Genomic DNA, 20,639 nt, shown 5'->3' on the forward strand with positions numbered 1-20,639 from the left:
GGAGTCAATATTAAAGAAGTTATAGCAGCATTTTGAAAGCATTGACAGGATCGGTCAAAGCCTGCTTGGATTTATGAAAGGGAAGTCATGTTTGATATCTTTTGGGATTTTTTGAGGATGTAACAAGTAGAATCGATAAGGGAGAGCCAGCAGATGTGGTGTATCTGGACTTTCAAAAAGCCTTTGACAATGTCCCACACAAGAGATTAGTTTGCAAAATCAAAGCACATGGTATTGGGGGTAAGGTATTGACATGGATAGAAAACTGGTTGACAGACAGGAAGCAAAGAGTAGGAAGTAATGGGTCCTTTTCAGAATGGCAGCCAGTGACAAGTGGGGTACCGCAAGGCTCGATGCTGGGACCCCAGTTGTTTACAAGATATATTAATGATTTAGTCAAGGGAATTAGATGTATCATCTCTAAGTTTGAAGATGAGACAAAACTGGGTGACAATGTGACCTATGAGGAGGATGCTATTAGGCTGCAGGGTGACTTGGATTGGTTGGGCGAGTGGGCAGAAGCATGGTAGATGCAGTATAATGTGGAATAATGTGAGGTTATCCACTTTGGTGGTAAGAACAGGAAGGCACTTAATAGGAAGAACAGATTTATATCTGAATTGTGTCTGGTTAGAAAAAGGGGAAGTACAACGAGACCTGGATGTCCTTGTACATCAGGCACTGAAAGTAAGCATGCAGGTACAGCAGGCAGTGGAGAAAGCTAATGGCATATTGGCCTTCATTGCGAGAAGATTTGTGTTTAGGAGCAAAGAGGTCCTACTGCAGTTGTGTAGGGCCCTGGTGAGACCACACTTGACCATTGTGTGCAGTTTTTATCTCATAATTCGAGGAAGAACATTCTTACCATTGAGGTAGTGCAGCATAGGTTCAACAGAGCAACACCGGAAATTGGAGAAACAGCACCTCATATTCCGCTTGGGGAGTCTGCATCCTGGTGGCATGAACATTGATTTTTCACAATTCTGTTATCCCTTGCTGTCTCCTCAACTTTCTACCTCAGCCCTCGGGCTACTCCTCCTTTTTCCATTCTTCTTTCCGCCTCCCCCCACCCCCTATCAGTGTGAAGAAGTGTTTTGGCCCAAAACGTTGCCTATCTCCTTCGCTCCATAGATGCTGTTGCACCCGCTGAGTTTCTCCAGCATTTTTGTGTACCTTCGATTTTCCAGCAGTTCCTTCTTAAACAGATTAATTCCGGGGATGGCAGGACTGACATATGTTGAAAGAATGGGTCGACTGGGCTTGTATTCACTTGAATTTAGAAGAATCTTATAGAAACATATAAAGTTCTTAGATGATTGGACAGGACAGATGGTAGACAGCCTCAGATATGGGGCCCAAAATTGCTCACAATACTCCAGATGCGGCCTGACCAGCTAGCTCAGCATTGCATTGTGAAACCTGTACATCTTAATCTTCTGGATCAAGATTCCCTGGATCATGAGGGACCTTATCAAAAGCCTTACTAAGATCCATGCATACAACACTCACTGCTCTACCTTAATTAATCACCTTCATCGCCTCCTCAAAAAACTCAATCAAGTTAGCGAGACATGACCTGCCACATACAAAACTGTGCTGGCTATCCCTAATTAGCCCAAAGGTAGACACAAAATGCTGGAGTAACTCAGTGGGTCAGGCAGCATCTCTGGAGAGAAGGAAGGGGTGATGTTTCGGGTCGAGACCATTCTTCAGATTTAATTAGACCGTTCTCTTCCCAATGGGAGTAAATCCTATCACAGTGGGAGATATCAATTTAGGTACATGAAAGTATGTTTTTTGTGAATAATCCTGGACACAATGTTTCTATTTCTTTGCTTTTTGCCAGAGGAAATGTGGAAAGAGGACATGTTTGACCATCGTTTCCAAGCATCTTGGATAAACAAGAGATTGTACGCGGCTCAAGAAAGATATTTGGATGGAGTTCATGTGATATTCAGATCTGTTGTTGACGCTGCATTTTCTGCCAAACTGCCCCAAATGGTTCAAGAGATCAAAATCAAGTTTAAGCAAAGCATACCAGGATCTCAGGTAAATGTCTTTGCAAAAAAGTTCTATTCAGTTATCCAGTGAGTTAGTCCCCAGGACCTGATGGGAGCTTTCAACTTTAGACTTTAGAGATACAGCTGTGGAAACAGGCCCGGCGACACTTTCCTACACACTAGGGACATTCACAATTTTGCACGGTAATGTACCTACAAACCTGTACGTCTTTGGATTGTTGGAGGAAACCGGAGCGCCCAGAGAAAACCCATGCAGTTCACAGGTAGAATGTACAAACTCTGTACGGACAGCATCTGTAGTCAGGATCAAACCCGGGTCTCTGGCCCTGCGCCTCTGTGCTGCTCAAAATCTATCCCAGATTATTGAGAGAGGCAAGAGAGGAGATGGTGGCAGTCTTGACAAAGATCATTGCGTCTTCACTAGCTATAGGCAAGGTCCAATGTTATTCCTTCATTTAAGAAGGGATCTGGAGAGAATCCAGGGAATTCTAGGCCAGGGATGACGGTGGAACAGTAATGGCAGGTATTTCTGGGAATAATCTGGAAGATGCAGGAACATTTCATTCCAAAGAGAGTATCCAAGGGGAGTAAGGGGCCACCATGGCTGACAAGGGAAGGCAAGGACTGGATAAAAAGAAAAGAAAAGACGTATAACATAGCAAAGATGAGGGGGAAACCAGAGGATTAGGAAACTTTTAAAGATCAACAGAATGTAACTAAAAAGGCAATACGAGGAGAAAAGATGCAGTACGAAAGTAAACTAGCCAAGAATATAAAGGAGGATAGTAAAAGCTTCTTTAGGTATGTAAAGAGGAAAAAAAATAGTTAAGCCAACTAATTAGTTAAGTCACTTGAATACAGAAACAGGTGAAATATTATGAGGAACAAGGAAATGGCAGATGAGTTGAATAGGTACTTTGGTTCTGTCTTCACTAAGGAAGACACAAACAATCTTCCTGATGTACCAGGGTGATGGAGAAAATTCATATTAGTCAGGAAATTCATATTAGTTGCGTAGATTGATGGAACTGAAGGCTGATAAATCCCCTGAGCCTGATGGTCTGCATCCCAGGCTACATAAGAAAGTGGCTCTAGAAATCGTGGACGCATTGATCATCATTTTGCAATGTGCTATAGATTCAGGATCAGTTCCTGTGGATTGCAGGGTAGCTAATGTTATCCCACTTTTTAAGAAAAGAGGGAGAGAAAAAGCAGGGAATTATAGACGAGTTAGCCTGACATTGGAGGTGGGGTAGATGCTGGTGGCGATTTTTTAAAATGTAATAACGGCACATTTGGATAGCAGTAACAGCATTGATCCGAGTCAGCATGGATTTATGAAGGGGAAATCATTTTTGACAAATCTTCTCAAATTTTTTGAGGATGTAACATGTAAAATGGACAAGGGAGAACTAGCGGACATAGTGTACCTGGCCTTTCAGAAAGCCTTTGATAAGGGAAAACGGGTCCCTTTCAGAATGCCAGGCAGTGACTAGTGGGGTGCCGCAAGGCTCGGTGCTGGGACCGCACCTATTCACAAAATACATTAATGATTTAGACGAAGGAATTAAAAGTAACATTAGCAAATTTGCAGATGACACAAAGCTTTTGCACAAATAATTTGCCGGAAATAGCAGGGGACCGCGGGTCAAAGGAGTTGGAGGAATTGAGTGAAATCCAGGTTAGCCGGGAAGTGGTGTTGGGTAAATTGAATGGATTAAAGGCCGATAAATCCCCAGGGCCAGATAGGCTGCATCCCAGAGTACTTAAGGAAGTAGCTCCAGAAATAGTGGATGCATTAGTAATAATCTTTCAAAACTCTTTAGATTCTGGAGTAGTTCCTGAGGATTGGCGGGTAGCAAACGTAACCCCACTTTTTTAGGAAGGGAGGGAGAGAGAAAACGGGGAATTATAGACCAGTTAGTCTAACATCAGTAGTGGGGAAACTGCTAGGGTCAGTTATTAAAGATGGGATAGCAGCACATTTGTGAAAGTGGTGAAATCATTGGACAAAGTCAGCATGGATTTACGAAAGGTAAATCATGTCTGACGAATCTTATATAATTTTTCGAGGATGTAACTAGTAGCGTGGATAGGGGAGAACCAGAGGATGTGGTGTATCTGGACTTCCAGAAGGCTTTCGACAAGGTCCCACATAAGAGATTAGTATACAAACTTAAAGCACACGGCATTGGGGGTTCAGTATTGATGTGGATAGAGAACTGGCTGGCAAACAGGAAGCAAAGAGTAGGAGTAAACGGGTCCTTTTCACAATGGCGGGCAGAGACTAGTGGGGTACCGCAAGGCTCAGTGCTGGGACCCCAGCTATTTACAATATATATAATAATGATCTGGATGAGGGAATTGAAGGCAATATCTCCAAGTTTGCGGATGACACTAAGCTGGGGGGCAGTGTTAGCTGTGTGGAGGATGCTAAGAGACTGCAAGGTGACTTGGATAGGCTGGGTGAGTGGGCAAATGTTTGGCAGATGCAGTATAATGTGGATAAATGTGAGGTTATCCACTTTGGTGGCAAAAACAGGAAAGCAGACTATTATCTAAATGGTGGCCGACTAGGAAAAGGGGAGATGCAGCGAGACATGGGTGTCATGGTACACCAGTCATTGAAAGTAGGCATGCAGGTGCAGCAGGCAGTGAAGAAAGCGAATGGTATGTTAGGTTTCATAGCAAAAGGATTTGAGTATAGGAGCAGGGAGGTTCTACTGCAGTTGTACAGGGTCTTGGTGAGACCACACCTGGAGTATTGCGTCCAGTTTTGGTCTCCAAATTTGAGGAAGGACATTATTGCCATAGAGGAAGTGCAGAGAAGGTTCACCAGACTGATTCCTGGAATGTCAGGACTGTCTTATGAAGAAAGACTGGATAGACTTGGTTTATACTCTCTAGAATTTAGGAGATTGAGAGGGGATCTTATAGAAACTTACAAAATTCTTAAGGGGTTGGACAGGCTAGATGCAGGAAGATTGCTCCCGATGTTGGGGAAGTCCAGGACAAGGGGGTCACAGCTTAAGGATAAGGGGGAAATCCTTTAAAACCGAGATGAGAAGAACTTTTTTCACACAGAGAGTGGTGAATCTCTGGAACTCTCTGCCACAGAGGGTAGTCGAGGCCAGTTCATTGGCTATATTTAAGAGGGAGTTAGATGTGGCCCTTGTGGCTACGGGGATCAGGGGGTATGGAGAGAAGGCAGGTACGGGATACTGAGTTGGATGATCAGCCATGATCATATTGAATGGCGGTGCAGGCTCGAAGGGCCGAATGGCCTACTCCTGCATCTAATTTCTATGTTTCTATGTTAAGCTGGGTGACAGTGTGAACTGTGAAGAGGATACTATGAGGATGCGCGGTGACTTGGACAGATTAGGTGAGTGGGTCGATACATGGCAGATGCAGTTTAATGTGGATAAATGTGAGGTTTTCCACTTTTGTTGCAAGAACAGGAAGGCAGATTATTATCTGAATAGTGTTGGGTTAGGAGAAGGGGCAGTACAACAAGACCTGATTTACTTGTACATCAGTCACTGGAAGTAATGCAGGTACAGTGGGCAGTGAAGAAAGCTAAGGGCATGTTGGCCTTCATAACGAGGTTGAGTATAGGATCAAAGAGGTCTCCTAATTTGTGGAAGGACATGGTTGCTATTGAGGGAGTGCAGCGTAGGATCACAAGGTTAATTCCCGGGATGGCGGGACTGTCATATGATAAAAGAATGGAGCGACTGGGCTGGTATTCACTGAAATTTTGAAGGTTGTGAGGGGATCTTATAGTAACATAGAAAATTATTGAGGGATTGGACACGCTAAAGGCAGGTAAAATGTTCCCGTTGTTGCGGGAGTCCAGAATCAGGGGCCACAGTTTAAGAATAAGTGGTCGGCCATTTGGAACTGAGATGAGGAAAAACGTTTTCACCCAGAGAGTTGTGAATTGTGGAGATCTCTGCCTGAGAAAGCAATGGAGGCCAATTCACTGGATGCATTCAAAAGAGAGTTAGATTGAAGTCAAGTCAAGTCAAGTCAAGTTTATTTGTCACATACACATACGAGATGTGCAGTGAAATGAAAGTGGCAATGCTCGCGGACTTTTGTGCAAAAGACAAACAACCAAACAACCAAACAAACTATAAACACAATCATAACACACATATTCTTTTACATAATAAATAATGGAAGGAAAAACATTCAGTAGAGTTAGTCCCTGGTGAGATAGGCGTTTACAGTCCGAATGGCCTCTGGGAAGAAACTCTTTCTCAACCTCTCCGTTCTCACCGCATGGCAACGGAGGCGTTTGCCTGACCGTAGCAGCTGGAACAGTCCATTGCAGGGGTGCAAGGGGTCTCTCATGATATTGTTGGCTCTGGAGTTGCACCTCCTGATGTATAGTTCCTGCAGGGGGGCAAGTGAAGTTCCCATAGTGCGTTCGGCCGAACGCACTACTCTCTGCAGAGCCTTCTTGTCCTTGGCAGAGCAATTCCCAAACCAGATGGTAATGTTCCCGGACAAGATGCTTTCCCCCGCCGCTGCGTAGAAGCACTGGAGGATCCTCGGAGACACTCTGAATTTCCTCAATTGCCTGAGGTGGTAAAGGCGCTGCCTTGCCTTACTCACGAGTCTCACGAGTCTGATTCTGGACTCCCCCAACGAGTCTCAGGGCTAGCGGAATCAAGGGATATGGGGAGAAAACAGGAATGGGGTACTGATTGTGGATGATCGGCTCGAAGGGCCGAATGGCCTACTACTGCACCTATTGTGTATGTATCTACAGTATGTGAGCCTCACATCAAGAGCAATAGGGAAGCTATTGGAGAGGATTCTTCAGGATAGGATTTTCTATTTGGAAAAGAATGGGTTAATTAGGGACACTTAGCATGACTTTATATAGGCAGGTTGTGTCTTATTAACTTGATTGAGTATCATTTGAGGAGGTGATCGATGAGGGTAGGGCGGCAGATGTTGTCTACATGGATTTTAGTAAGGCGTTTGATAAAGTCCCCGATGGGCCTGGTCAGATGTATGGATTTCTCAGTGACTTGGTCGTATGGATTCAAAGCTGGCTGACTGTTAGAAGACAGCGGCTGGTGGTGGAAGGACAATATTCAGCGTGGAGAGCTGTGAGTAGTGGACTTCCACAGGGTTTTGGGCTGGGACCTCTGATTTTAGTGAAATACTAGATCAAGTGGGACCCCCTGTAATTTTTAACATTTTTTTTAAATGTAACTAATTTTTAACATTTAAAAAAAAAAACATTTTTAATATTTAATATAATCTTTAAACATCTCCTTCACCATTTTGCCTTTATAGATATGTATATAGCGCCGCAGAATTGTGCACCTATCCCCCCCTTCTCCCTTTTGTTTTTGTTTTCTGTTTCTTGTTTTTTGTACTAAATTATATGTATGCACTGAGTACGAGCAGCTTTTAATTTCATTGTACATGTATAGTGACAATAAATGGCATATCTATATCTATCTATACCCATTGGGTACCGTCCCCTCAATGCATGGTTACGGGGCTGGGGGGGAGTAGTGGGGGGGGGGGGGAGGTAGTGGGGAGGGTGGACTGCGGCGTCACACACACACACACTAACTTCCCCTCCCCCCACACACACACACACACTACCCCCCCCCCCCCTTGATATTATATTAATATTATTCATTCGCTCCTTTTCCCATATCCCTCGCCCCATCCACTCCCGCATAGCCCCCAACTGCACAGGCATGGCTAGAGAGGGAGAGGGGTAGAGATTGAGGGGAGCGCGCGGTGTCACAGGGGAGGGCTGTTCCCCGGACGCAATACTCCACCACTCACCCATGGGTCCCAATACTCACCATTCCCTAGGGAGGGAGGGGAGAGGGGTAGAGAGGGAGTGGTGGTAGAGGGGAGGGGGGGGGGGATAGAAAGGGAGAAGGGGATAGGGAGGGGGGTAGAGAGGGAGGGGGATAGAGAGGGAGGGCGGTAGAGAGGGAGGGGGGGGTTGGAGAGGGAGGGGAGGTCAGAGACGGAGGGGGGTTAAAGAGGAGGGCAGAGAGGGAGGGGGATAGATATGGGGGTGGAGGTAGAGAGGGAGAGATAGGGAGGGGGTAGGGATTAGAGGGGGAGGGGGTAGAGGAGAGAGAGGGAGAGTGGATAGGGAGGGTAGAGGGAGAAGGGCAGAGAGGGAGAGGGTAGAGACCCTGCTCCATCTGCCTCCTACTCATTTCCCTCATCCTCCTCTCCTCACTCCCATTCTATGCCGCAGCACCTACCCAGGTGGTAGAGTAGAGCCAAGGCGTGGAACGCGGTCTGGTTCTCGTACTCAGCCTGGCCCCTGGCTGTAGACTTCAGCCGTCAGCTCGGCAGCCACCTGGTCTCCAGTCCAGGCCCCGACTTCTTCTCCAGGCTCGTCCCTGACCCGGGATTGTCCTTGGTTCCATGGACCGCTACTATTTCAGGGCTGGTCACGGCCCCATTCCAAGTCCTGAGCTCATCCTCACTCCAGCTCCAGGCTCTGGTCCAATCCAGGCCCCTTCTACGGGCTCGACCCGCGGCAGCAGCCTTGCCACCAGGCACCGGGCGGGCACCGATCCGAGGACCCGACGCGAGTGGATTGATTTTTTTGGGGTTTTGAGAGCTTGAGTCTGTGCCTTGGGAGTTCATTGTGACGTCAGTCGGAATTTTTTTTCCTCAAAATAAGTACGTTGAAAACTTTTATATTTTGAAGCTGTTTTTTAGATGGTTAATAACTTGAGAAATAGAGGTTGAAATGTGACGGCAAGATATGTATCCGGTCGGGAGAGAAAATGTGAGTAGCATGTGTGAAAATGTCTGAAAATGGGAAGGCTGTGGCCAAGCGTTTGGAAGAAGATACAAATTAAGGAGATTAAAAGAAAGCGGCATGGTGGCGCAGCGGTAGAGTTGCCACCTTCCATCGCCATAGACCCGGTTTCGATCCTGACTACAGGTAATAGACAATAGGTGCAGGAGTAGGGCATTCGGCCCTTCGAACCAGCACCGCCATTCAATGTGATCATGGCTGATCATCCCCAATCAGTACTCCATTCCTGCCTTCTCCCCGTATCCCCTGACTGGTATTTTTAAGAGCCCTATCTTGCTCTCTCTTGAAAGCATCCAGAGAACTTGCCTCCACCGCCCTCCGAGGCAGAGAATTCCACAGATGCTGTTTGTGCGTTCTCCCTATGACCTGCGTGGGTTTTCTCTGGAGTCTCAGGTTCCCTCCCACACTCCAAAGAGATTTGCAGGATAACTAACTTGGTATAATTGTAAATTGTCCCTAGTGTGTGTAGGTCAGTGTTGGTGTGCAGGGATCACTGGTCGGCACGGACTTGTTGGGCCGAAGGGCCTGTTTCCCCACTGTATCTCTAAATTAAACTAAAATAACTTGGACATAAACGTAGATTGGGTGATTGGTGAGTTTGCAGATGACACAAAGGTTGCTGGGGTCACAGAGTGTATCATAGGCTGTCAAAGTATACAGCGTGATATTGATCTGCTACAGAAATAGGAGGAGAAATGGCAGATGGAGTTTAATCCGAGCAAGTGTGAGCTGTTGCAGTTTGTCAGGTTGAATGTAAGGGGAAAATATACGAAAAATAGCAAGACCCTTAACACCATTAATGTTCAGAGGGATCTTGTGGTCCAAGTCTATGACGCCCTGAAAGTGAGAAAACGAGTAGATAGAGTGGTACAGAAGGCATATGGTATGCTTTCCTTCATAGGTCAGGGCTTGGTGTGAGTCAGGAAGTCATGATGTGGAATTATTAGGCTGGTTAGTTCTGGTCACTCCGTTACAGGAAGGGGTTGGAGGCTTTGGAAAGGGTGCAGAGGAGATTAACCAGAACAATGCCTGGATTAAGGGATATTAGTTAAAGGCAGAAATTGGACAGACTTGGATTCTTTTTTCTGGAACACCAACGGTTGCATGGAGACATGATGGAAGTATATATAATTATATGAGAGGCATTGATATGGTAGACAGTCAGAACCATATTCCCAGGATGGAAAAATCAAATACCAGAAGGTATACGTTTAAGGTGAGAGTAGCAAAGTTTAAAGCAGATGTGGGTGCGTGGAACATGTTGCCGGGGGTGCTGGTTGAGGCAGACACAATGGCATTTAAGAGACTTTTGTCGAGACATATGGATATGCAGGGAATGGAGGGATATGGATTACGTGCAGGCAGATAACAGTTGGTCTTGGCATCATGTTCAATAAACTAAACAATAAACTGTGACAATAAACTAAACTAAACTAAACTAAAATGTTCAGCACAGACATAGTGTACTGAAAGAGCCTGTATTAGTGCTGTACTTGTTCTATGATACTGATAAAGTAACATTGATGTACTTGTAGCTGATGAAATAATGATATTTAGAACATTGGGTTGTCTAATTTTAGGTAAACAACTCCCCCCCTACCCTTCTGCCTCCTCTAGATTCACACCATTTTCTCCTCTTTCCCCTCCCCCTCCCCCATTCTCTTCCACCTGTATCCTTCACACTTCACGCCACCTCTATCCTTACCTCGCACGTTTTTCTTTTCATCTCTGGCCTTTACCCAACCACCAACCAATCAACCTCCCTACTGCTCTCAAACTGTATCCCCCTATCACTTGCGTAGAAAGGAACTGCAGATGCAGGTTTACACCAAAGATAGGCACAAAAGGCTGGAGTAACACAATGGGTCAGGCAGCATTTGAACTATGACCTGAAAAGTCACCTATCCATGTTCTCCAGAGATGCTGCCTGACCCACTGAGTTACTCCAGCACACTCTCTTCTTCTGTGTGAAGCAGACTATGTGCATAGTCGACAGAACTTAATCACATCGGGCAATTGTAATACAATTTGATCTTGAACGGTTTCTACTGCATTTGTTTGAAAACTCTGAATTTTTTGCAACCTTGACTGATAAGATGGCGGCACGTGCAAGTGCAGTGGCTCTGTGCTCTATCTGTTTGTTTTTGTCTGCGTTTTTAAATCTGGGTGAGGCAGACTATGTGAATAGTCGACAGGACTTAATCAACATTGGACTACGCCACAATTTAGCCATCACAAGTGACTTTCAGAGGGCTTACAACATAGAGGAGGACATCGCTAGACCACCGGAGTCACCGTGGATTGTGAGTTGGACCGGCAAGCGACGTAGACGGCGAAGAGAGAGGAAGCAGTAGCGAGGATGCCAGTCAGAATTACCGGCTAGGCTGGGGAAACAACCACACAAACCTCCACTTCCGAGTATCTTCCTCACAAACGCCCAATCTGTCTCGCACAACATGGATGAATTGGAGCTGCTGGTCGCTTCTAACCACGCTGTCCGGACCTGCTGCTTGATGATTATGACCGAAAGCTGGTTACACACGTTAATCCCTGACGCCGCAGTGCAACTAGCAGGCAGCAGTAGCTACAGGCAGGACAGAAGCAAGTAGTCGGGTAAGAGCAGGGGAGGGGGCGCTGTGTCTATCTACACAATGACTGGTGTGCCAGCAACAGGATTGTTGCCCGACACTGTTGTCCTGATCTTTAAGCCCTCTCAGTTTTATGTAGACCTTTCTATTTACCCTGGGAGCTGAATGTAGTGATCGTCACTGCTATTTACATCCCTCCCGATGCTAATATTAGCATTGCCCTTGGCTACTTACTAGCCATTGTAAACAAACAGCGAGCCCATCCTGAAGATGCACACATCATAGCAGGGGATTTTAACCAAGCAAGTTTTAAAACAGTAATCCCCAACTTCAACCAGCATGTAAACTGTGCAACAAGGGAGAAAAATACTTTAGACCATGTTTACTCAAACATCTAATATGCTGACAGAACTGTAAGTTTCCCTCGCCTCGGCCAGTCAGACCACCTCTCACTGCTCATGTTTCCTGCATATACCCCCCTCAGAAGAACACCAAAACCAAGTACCAAAACCGTCACAACTTGGCCCGAGGGGGCCCTATCCCAGCTACAGATCTGCTTTGATCACACAGAATGGGATTTATTTGATCAAGGGGACTTGGAGGAATACATAGAAACTGTGCTTTGTTACATTAAAAGCTGCACTGACAATGTCACAGTCAATAAACGCATCCCAACCAGAAACCCTGGATGACGAGTGACATCCAAACGCTCGTTAAAAACCGCAACACTGCCTTCAGGTCAGGTGACCAAGCCCGGTACTGCACCACGAGAGCCGACTTGAAGAGAGGTATAAAGGAGGCAAAGGTAGCCTACGTGGAGGATCGAGGGCCATCTGTCACACAACGACCCACGAAGAGTGTGGCAAGGGTTACAGCACATAACCAACTATAAAGGCAATACCAACAGCACTGTAAATGCCGACGCAGAGGAGCTTAACCGTGTCTTCGCCCGGTTTGAGGTTAACAGGCCTGCTACAGACTCACTGCCTCCACCCGCCTCTAACACCCACACACTCGCACTACAGGAACAGGATGTGAGGCGTATGTGGAGGTCAATAAATCCAAGTAAGGCTGCTGGACCTGATGGAGTATCGAGTAAAGTACTCCAGGCATGTGCTGACCCACTCACTGTGGTCTTCACAAAGATTTTTAACATCTCCCTGTCACAAGCTGTCATACCACCCTGCTTAAAGTCAGCCACAATCATTCCTATTCCCCAAAAAACAGTCCCTGTAGACCTGAATGACTATAGACCGATTGCACTTACACCAGTGATTATGAAGTGCTTCGAGAAACTAGTCCTGCATCACATCAGAACCAGCCTACCTCCTTCCCTCCTTCGACCCACATCAGTTTGCCTACAGAGATAACAGATCCACTGAGGACGCCATCGCAATCGCAACTCACACCGCACTGAGCCATTTGGAACATCGGGAAAGCTATGTGAGGATGTTATTCATTGATTATCGCTCAGCATTCAATACAATCATTCTGGACATTTTAATCAGCAAACTGCTTGACCTAGGCCTCTCCTCCCCCATCTGCACATGAATCAAAGACATTCTCACAAACCGTCCACAGAGAGTTAATACTGGCCCCCACATCTCCTCCTCCATCACACTAAGCACTGGTGCACCTCAAGGCTGTGTGCTGAGTCCACTCCTCTACTCCTTATACACCTATGACTGTACACCTGCCCACCCATCCAACACGATTATTAAATTTGCTGACGACACAACTGTTGTCGGGCTCATCTCAGGGGGGGACAAGTCAGCATACAGGGACGAGATACAGCGACTGTCAGAGGGGTGTTCAGTAAATAACCTGACACTGAACACAACCAAGACAAAGGAGCTAATACTGGACTTCAGGAGGAAACAGGATGCGGACCAGGCCCTGCTCTACATAAATGGGGCGTGTGTGGAAAGGGTGCAGACATTCAAATTCGTAGGAGCCCTCATATCCGAGGACCTCTCCTGGTCGGCCAACACCACTGCAACCGCCAAGAGAACACAACAGAGACTCCACTTCCTGAGACTGCTCAAGAGGCACATCACCAAGAAGAAGCTGCTGGTTGTCTTCTACCGGGCGACCATTGAGAGTCTACTGACATATTGCATGTCAGTGTGGTATACAGGCTGCTCTGCTGCAGATAAGAAAGCGCTCAAGAGAGTGGTAAAAACAGCAGAGAGAATTACCGGCTGCCCACTGCCCTCTCTGGGGAATATTGCAACCTTACGCTACCTCAACAGAGCCACTAAAATCACCAAAGACTCCACACATCCCGGTCACCATCTTTTTGAACTGTTGCCCACTGACAGGCGTTACAGGTCAGCCAAAACATGCACCTCCAGACTCACAGACAGTTTCTTCCCCAAAGCAATCTTCACACTCAACATGAAAAACACACTGAGTATTATTCATGCTGCACTCTACCATGCTGCTACATACCTTGAACTTTACTATCACCATGTACAGTACTAATTACTTACTTGATACCTAGTTTTTAACGTTGTTTTTAAATTGTGTCCTGTGTTTTTATGTTTGTATATTATGCAGCAATGGAGTGGAAACAACAATTTTGTTGTATGCAGTGCTTACAACGATAAACAATAAAAGGCATTTCATCCATTTTCATTCTTGATGAACCAGCGTCTGCAGTTCCTTGTGTCTACTTCTCCCCTCTCCCATCGGGCAAAAGGTATAGAAGTGTGAAAACGCACACCTCCAGATGCAGGGACAGTTTCTTCCCAGCTGTGATCAGGCAACTGAACCATCCTACCACAACTAGAGAGCAGTCCTGAACTACTATCTTGATCAGGATTTATTGAGGGTAAATTAGACACAAACAAAATGACATAGCTCTGAATTTTACTGGTGAGTAAAGCCCCAGTTCCAGGAATGGGAATGTTTAAATTTGAATCTTCATACAATTGCTCAGAGGGCAGAGTCATAGCCTGATACAGGCCCTTCATTCCAACTTGACCATGCTGGCCAACATGTCCCATCTACACTAGTCCCACCTGCCTGCGTTTGGCCCATACCCCTCTAAACATGTCCTATCCATGTACTTGCCTGAATGTTTCTTAAACATTGTGATAGTCCCTGCCTCAAACAGTACTAAAACAGCATTTAAATGAGACTTGGATGGGTACATGGATAGGAAAGGTTTGGAGGGATATGGGCAAAAGGGACTGGCTGATATGGTGCATCCAAGTTAAGCCTCTTCAATGGCAATTTAGTTTCTGCCTCCACCACCACCCCTGGCAATACATTCCAGGCACTCACCACTCTGTTTAAAAAAACTTGCCCCACACATCTCCTTAAACGTTGCCCTCTCATTCCTAAATCATGCCATCTAGATGTTTTACAAAATTACAAAATTCTTAAGAGGTTGGACAGGCTAGATGCAGGAAGATTGTTCCCGATGTTGGGGAAGTCCAGGACAAGGGGTCACAGCTTAAGGATAAGGGGGAAATCATTTAAAACCGAGATGAGAAAAACTTTTTTCACACAGAGAGTGGTGAATCTCTGGAACTCTCTGCCACAGAGGGTAGTTGAGGCCAGTTCATTGGCTATATTTAAGAGGGAGTTAGATGTGGCCCATGTGGCTGAAGGGATCAGGGGGTATGGAGAGAAGGCAGGTACAGGATACTGAGTTGGATGATCAGCCGTGATCATATTGAATGGCGGTGCAGGCTCGAAGGGCCGAATGGCCTGCTCTTGCACCTATTTTCTATGTTTCTATGTTTTGAGGTTCATCTCTGGGAGAAAGGTTCTGACTGTCTATAAAACTGACTATAAAACTCTGGTTCGACCGTGTGAAAGATACTTTGTTGTTATGGATGAAGAGTGAGTGGAAACAAGATGGGTGTAACTAGGGCTGGACCACTGAGGAAACACAACAGCTAAAAACCCTTCTTCCATTTGTTCCCCAGATCTCATTTCACGCTCCTTGGAATTGTAACGCCAGTACTACAATTTGCTCAAACCTTGTCTCAGCTTCCAAATATGCCGATTATATACATGTGGCCTCGTTTGATGTGCAGGTGTATATGTGGACACAATGTTTTGCAAATGCAAATGCTCCCTATCACCACTCCCAGACAGGTAAGTGGAATAAGCCAGAAGCAAAATCCTGCAGATGTCACAAATCTGAAACCGAACAGAAAATGGCAGAAATCATTTGCTGGTCAGGTAACAAATGCGGAAAGAGAAACTGAGGTTGCCATTAAAGAGGCTTAACTGACTAAGATGCCCCATCTAACAGAGGTAATGATGTTTAAAACATTGGGTTGTCCAATTTTAGGTAAACAACTCTACCCCCCCCCCCCCCCCCCCCCCCCATCGAGTCCATGCCGACCATCGATCAGCCCTTCACACTAGCTCTATGATATCCCACTTTCGTATCCATTCCCTACACACTAGGGGCAATGTACCCACAAACCTGCACGTCCTTGATAATGCTGCTGGCCTTGCCGAGGCAGCATGGGAATAAATGGAGTCAATGGAAGGGAGTTTGGTTTGTGTGATGGCCTGGGCTACACCCACACAAGATGCATGAAACATTAAATTTTATATCAAAGTCGGGATTCGGAGCAGTTTGAAACTGCTCCGGCAGGTAAGACAATTTTGTTTCACGAACGGGTCGCTGCTCCGAAAATAGGTGCAGCGGGCCGGTGAAGCTGACGGGCATGGCCCGTGCAGCTACCGCCATCGGAGGCTCCGGAAGGGAGCAGGCGGCCGGACTCGAGAAGCTGACGGGCGTGGCCCATACAGCTAATGCTGGTGAGGCTGGTCAGACACAGCTTGAAACTGCTACCACCTTGAGTCTCTGAAAGGGAGCCAGTGGTTGAACGCGGAGAGGCTGATGGGCGCCACCCGTACAGCTACCTCCATGGAGGCTCCAAAAGGGAGGATGCGGCGGAACGCGGAGAAGATGACCGGCGCGACCCGTACAGCTATGTCCGTTGAGGCTCCGGAAAGGAGCAGTCAGGAGTCACTAGCTGGCCCCGCAAGAGCAGCCTGTTGAACCAGGCTTGCAGTACTGGCCGGAGTGACCTGTCCAGTGAGCCCCGCTGAGGCTCTGAAGGAGCAGCTAGACAAAGGAGCAGCCTGTCGATCCAGGCTGGGAGATACTAGCAGCGCGTTCTGCACATTCTGCTCCTGCAAGGCTCCAAAAAAGGCTGAAGACCTGCAGGAGCAGCCTGTCGAATCAGGCTAGGAGTACTGGCAGGCGCAGCCTGTTCAGTGAGCCAAAGGAGCCGAAGGGCCGCAGAAGCAGCCTGCCAAATCAGGCTCGGAATACTGGCCTGTTCAGGGTGCTCCGCTATGGCTCCGAAGGAGCAGAAGGGGTCTAAGGAGCGGCATGTCAAGCCAGGCTGGGTTTAACTGGCAGTAAGCTCCAGCAAGGCTCCGAAGAGGCAGAAGGCCGAAAGAGCGGTCTGTCCCAACGGGCTCAGAGATGCTGGTAAGCGCGCCTTGCGCAGCGATGTCTCTTAAAATTCTGAAAAGGAGCTGTTTGGCAAGCATGGGGCTGAAGATTCGGTCAGACACGGCTTGCAAAGGAACCTCGCTGAAGCTCCAACAAGGAGGTTGACCTGGGCTCTGAGATGCTGGCAGGTAAGGTCTCCTTACTAACCTCCATTAAAGCTCTGAAATAGAGCAGCCTGTTGCCCCGGGTTTGGAAATACTGGCAGCATAGTCCGTCTAGTGCTCTTCACTGCCTCTGGAGAAGAGCAGGTTGATGCAGAGACACTGGCAGGGTGCCCTGCACACCAACCTCTGTAAGTTCCAAGAAGGAACAGCTTGTCTGCCCTGGTTCAGGGTAGACAAACTTGAAACTGGCTGTCCATTAGATCATCTTGAAACAGCTACCACCTTGAGGCTCTGAAAGCGAGCCAGCGGTTGAACGTGGAGAAGCTGATGGGCGCGACCCATACAGCTCCGGAAATGCAATGGAAGACATTTAAAGACTGCATGGATGAACTACAAAAATTGTTCATCCCAGTTTGGCAAAAGAATAAATCAGGGAAGGTAGTACATCCGTGGATAACAAGGGAAATCAGGGATAGTATCAAAGTGAAGGATGATGCGTACAAATTAGCCAGAAAAAGCAGCATACCGGAGGACTGGGAGAAATTCAGAGACCAGCAGAGGAGGACAAAGGGCTTAATTAGGAAAGGGAAAATAGATTATGAAAGAAAACTGGCAGGGAACATAAAAACTGACTGCAAAAGTTTTTATAGATATGTGAAAAGAAAGAGATTAGTTAAAACAAATGTAGGTCCCTTGCAGTCAGAAACAGGTGAGTTGATCATGGGGAACAAGGATATGGCGGACCAATTGAATAACTACTTTGGTTCCGTCTTCACTAAGGAAGACATAAATAATTTGCCGGAAATAGCAGGGGACCGCGGGTCAAAGGAGTTGGAGGAATTGAGTGAAATCCAGGTTAGCCGGGAAGTGGTGTTGGGTAAATTGAATGGATTAAAGGCCGATAAATCCCCAGGGCCAGATAGGCTGCATCCCAGAGTACTTAAGGAAGTAGCTCCAGAAATAGTGGATGCATTAGTAATAATCTTTCAAAACTCTTTAGATTCTGGAGTAGTTCCTGAGGATTGGCGGGTAGCAAACGTAATCCCACTTTTTAAGAAGGGAGGGAGAGAGAAAACGGAGAATTACAGACCAGTTAGTCTAACATCGGTAGTGGGGAAACTATTAGAGTCAGTTATTAAAGATGGGATAGCAGCACATTTGGAAAGTGGTGAAATCATTGGGCAAAGTCAGCATGGATTCACGAAAGGTAAATCATGCCTGACGAATCTTATAGAATTTTTCGAGGATGTAACTAGTAGCGTGGATAGGGGAGAACCAGTGGATGTGGTGTATCTGGACTTCCAGAAGGCTTTCGACAAGGTCCCACATAAGAGATTAATATACAAACTTAAAGTACACGGCATTGGGGGTTCAGTATTGATGTGGATAGAGAACTGGCTGGCAAACAGGAAGCAAAGAGTAGTAGTAAACGGGTCCTTTTCACAATGGCAGGCAGTGACTAGTGGGGTACCGCAAGGCTCAGTGCTGGGACCCCAGCTATTTACAATATATATTAATGATCTGGATGAGGGAATTGAAGGCAATATCTCCAGGTTTGCGGATGACACTAAGCTGGGCGGCAGTGTTAGCTGTGTGGAGGATGCTAGGAGACTGCAAGGTGACTTGGATAGGCTGGGTGAGTGGGCAAATGTTTGGCAGATGCAGTATAATGTGCATAAATGTGAGGTTATCCATTTTGGTGCCAAAAACAGGAAAGCAGACTATTATCTAAATGGTGGCCGACTAGGAAAAGGGGAGATGCAGCGAGACCTGGGTGTCATGGTACACCAGTCATTGAAAGTAGGCATGCAGGTGCAGCAGGCAGTGAAGAAAGCGAATGGTATGTTAGGTTTCATAGCAAAAGGATTTGAGTATAGGAGCAGGGAGGTTCTACTGCAGTTGTACAGGGTCTTGGTGAGACCACACCTGGAGTATTGCGTACAGTTTTGGTCTCCAAATCTGAGGAAGGACATTATTGCCATAGAGGGAGTGCAGAGAAGGTTCACCAGACTGATTCCTGGGATGTCAGGACTGTCTTATGAAGAAAGACTGGATAGACTTGGTTTATACTCTCTAGAATTTAGGAGATTGAGAGGGGATCTTATAGAAACTTACAAAATTCTTAAGGGGTTGGACAGGCTAGATGCAGGAAGATTGCTCCCGATGTTGGGGAAGTCCAGGACAAGGGGTCACAGCTTAAGGATAAGGGGGAAATCCTTTAAAACCGAGGTGAGAAGAACTTTTTTCACACAGAGAGTGGTGAATCTCTGGAACTCTCTGCCGCAGAGGGTAGTCGAGGCCAGTTCATTGGCTATATTTAAGAGGGAGTTAGATGTGGCCCTGGTGGCTAAGGGGATCAGAGGGTATGGAGAGAAGGCAGGTACGGGATACTGAGTTGGATGATCAGCCATGATCATATTGAATGGCGGTGCAGGCTCGAAGGGCCGAATGGCCTACTCCTCACCTAATTTCTATGTTTCTATGTCTATGTTTCTATGAAAGGAGCAGTCGGGAGTCACTAGCTGGCCTCGCAAGAGCAGCACTGCCTCAACATCTATGATTGAGATTATCAGGCTGCCCAGCAGAGTGAGGCCGTTTGATGATTCCTTCAACACAGGCTTATTCTTTCAGATCGGCTAACGAGTTGCCTGCTTGCTGGATCATCAGTTGCCATCCTCTGGGGTATAGGTAACTGACTAGCAAAAGGCCTATTGGGCATGTAGCATTTTTTACCTGACTTACAGGTTCAGGCTGTAAAAAGTAAAAATATATATATATAATATATAAATTATAAAATCAAAAGCACCGTAAGGGATCTGCTGGCACTTGTGATTAAATTTGCTATCCCTTCGGGGATAGGAGAATTGTGAGATCAGTTGATTGATCAGTTGATTGAAAAGATTATGCAGGACACCGCTGGATATTATGTATGTTCTGTTTCTGCCAGACACTGGAGGTTCGTAGGTTAATGCCACCAGTTGAGGCTATATGAAGGGGAAATCAAAGTCAAAAGGCTTTAACCCCAGAAAGTCAGAGATTCTCAGGGAAGGATTCGGCTTTGCAAGGTTAGTAGAGGGATTTCAGCGGTCTGAATTTCTGTAGACACCTTAGTACGTTTGTGTAATGCGCAGCCTGAACTCAATTATGTTAGAAGGGTATAGGCCTGGGGCGAACCCAATTTATGCTAATTTGGTGCTAGGTTGGCATGTGTAGTCTGCTGGTATCTTTTTGGAGAAGACTTGGGTAAGGTTTGCACGTGAATTTCAAGGCTGCGGTGGGTGTGGTAAATACACCCTTTGTGGGTAAGGCTCCCGTTTACCTGCACATATCATCTCTACCAATGGAGTGGCAGATATCGCTACACTGAGGCTGGTTGGAGCACCAGGCCTACACGATTAACCAAGCCCGCGGGATTTTTATTTGCATTTTTCAGCGCTCAACATGGATGCGGCGCTCTCCGCATATTCAGTTTCGTCCCCAGCTGGCCATGATGCCTGAGCAAAGGGACAGAGCAAAGTCTAGGATTAGTTGACGATTAGTCATCCATCTGAGGCCATTTTTGCAGCAATTGCTGGATCTTGGTGGCGGGGGGTGATAATCACC

General features: G+C 46.5%; 1 protein-coding gene across 1 annotated transcript in view; it reads left to right on the top strand.

Annotated features, from left to right (window-relative positions):
• LOC129700692 (di-N-acetylchitobiase-like) overlaps positions 1-20,639 on the top strand; it is a 50,563-nt gene that overhangs the window by 10,938 nt on the left and 18,986 nt on the right. Inside the window, exons 3-4 of the mRNA XM_055641276.1 lie at positions 1,847-2,049; positions 15,377-15,548. Coding sequence (XP_055497251.1) covers positions 1,847-2,049; positions 15,377-15,548 — 375 coding nt within the window. The remainder of the gene's footprint in view (positions 1-1,846; positions 2,050-15,376; positions 15,549-20,639) is intronic.

Source organism: Leucoraja erinacea, chromosome 10 (assembly GCF_028641065.1).
Source record: "Leucoraja erinacea ecotype New England chromosome 10, Leri_hhj_1, whole genome shotgun sequence".
Lineage (NCBI taxonomy): Eukaryota > Metazoa > Chordata > Chondrichthyes > Rajiformes > Rajidae > Leucoraja > Leucoraja erinaceus.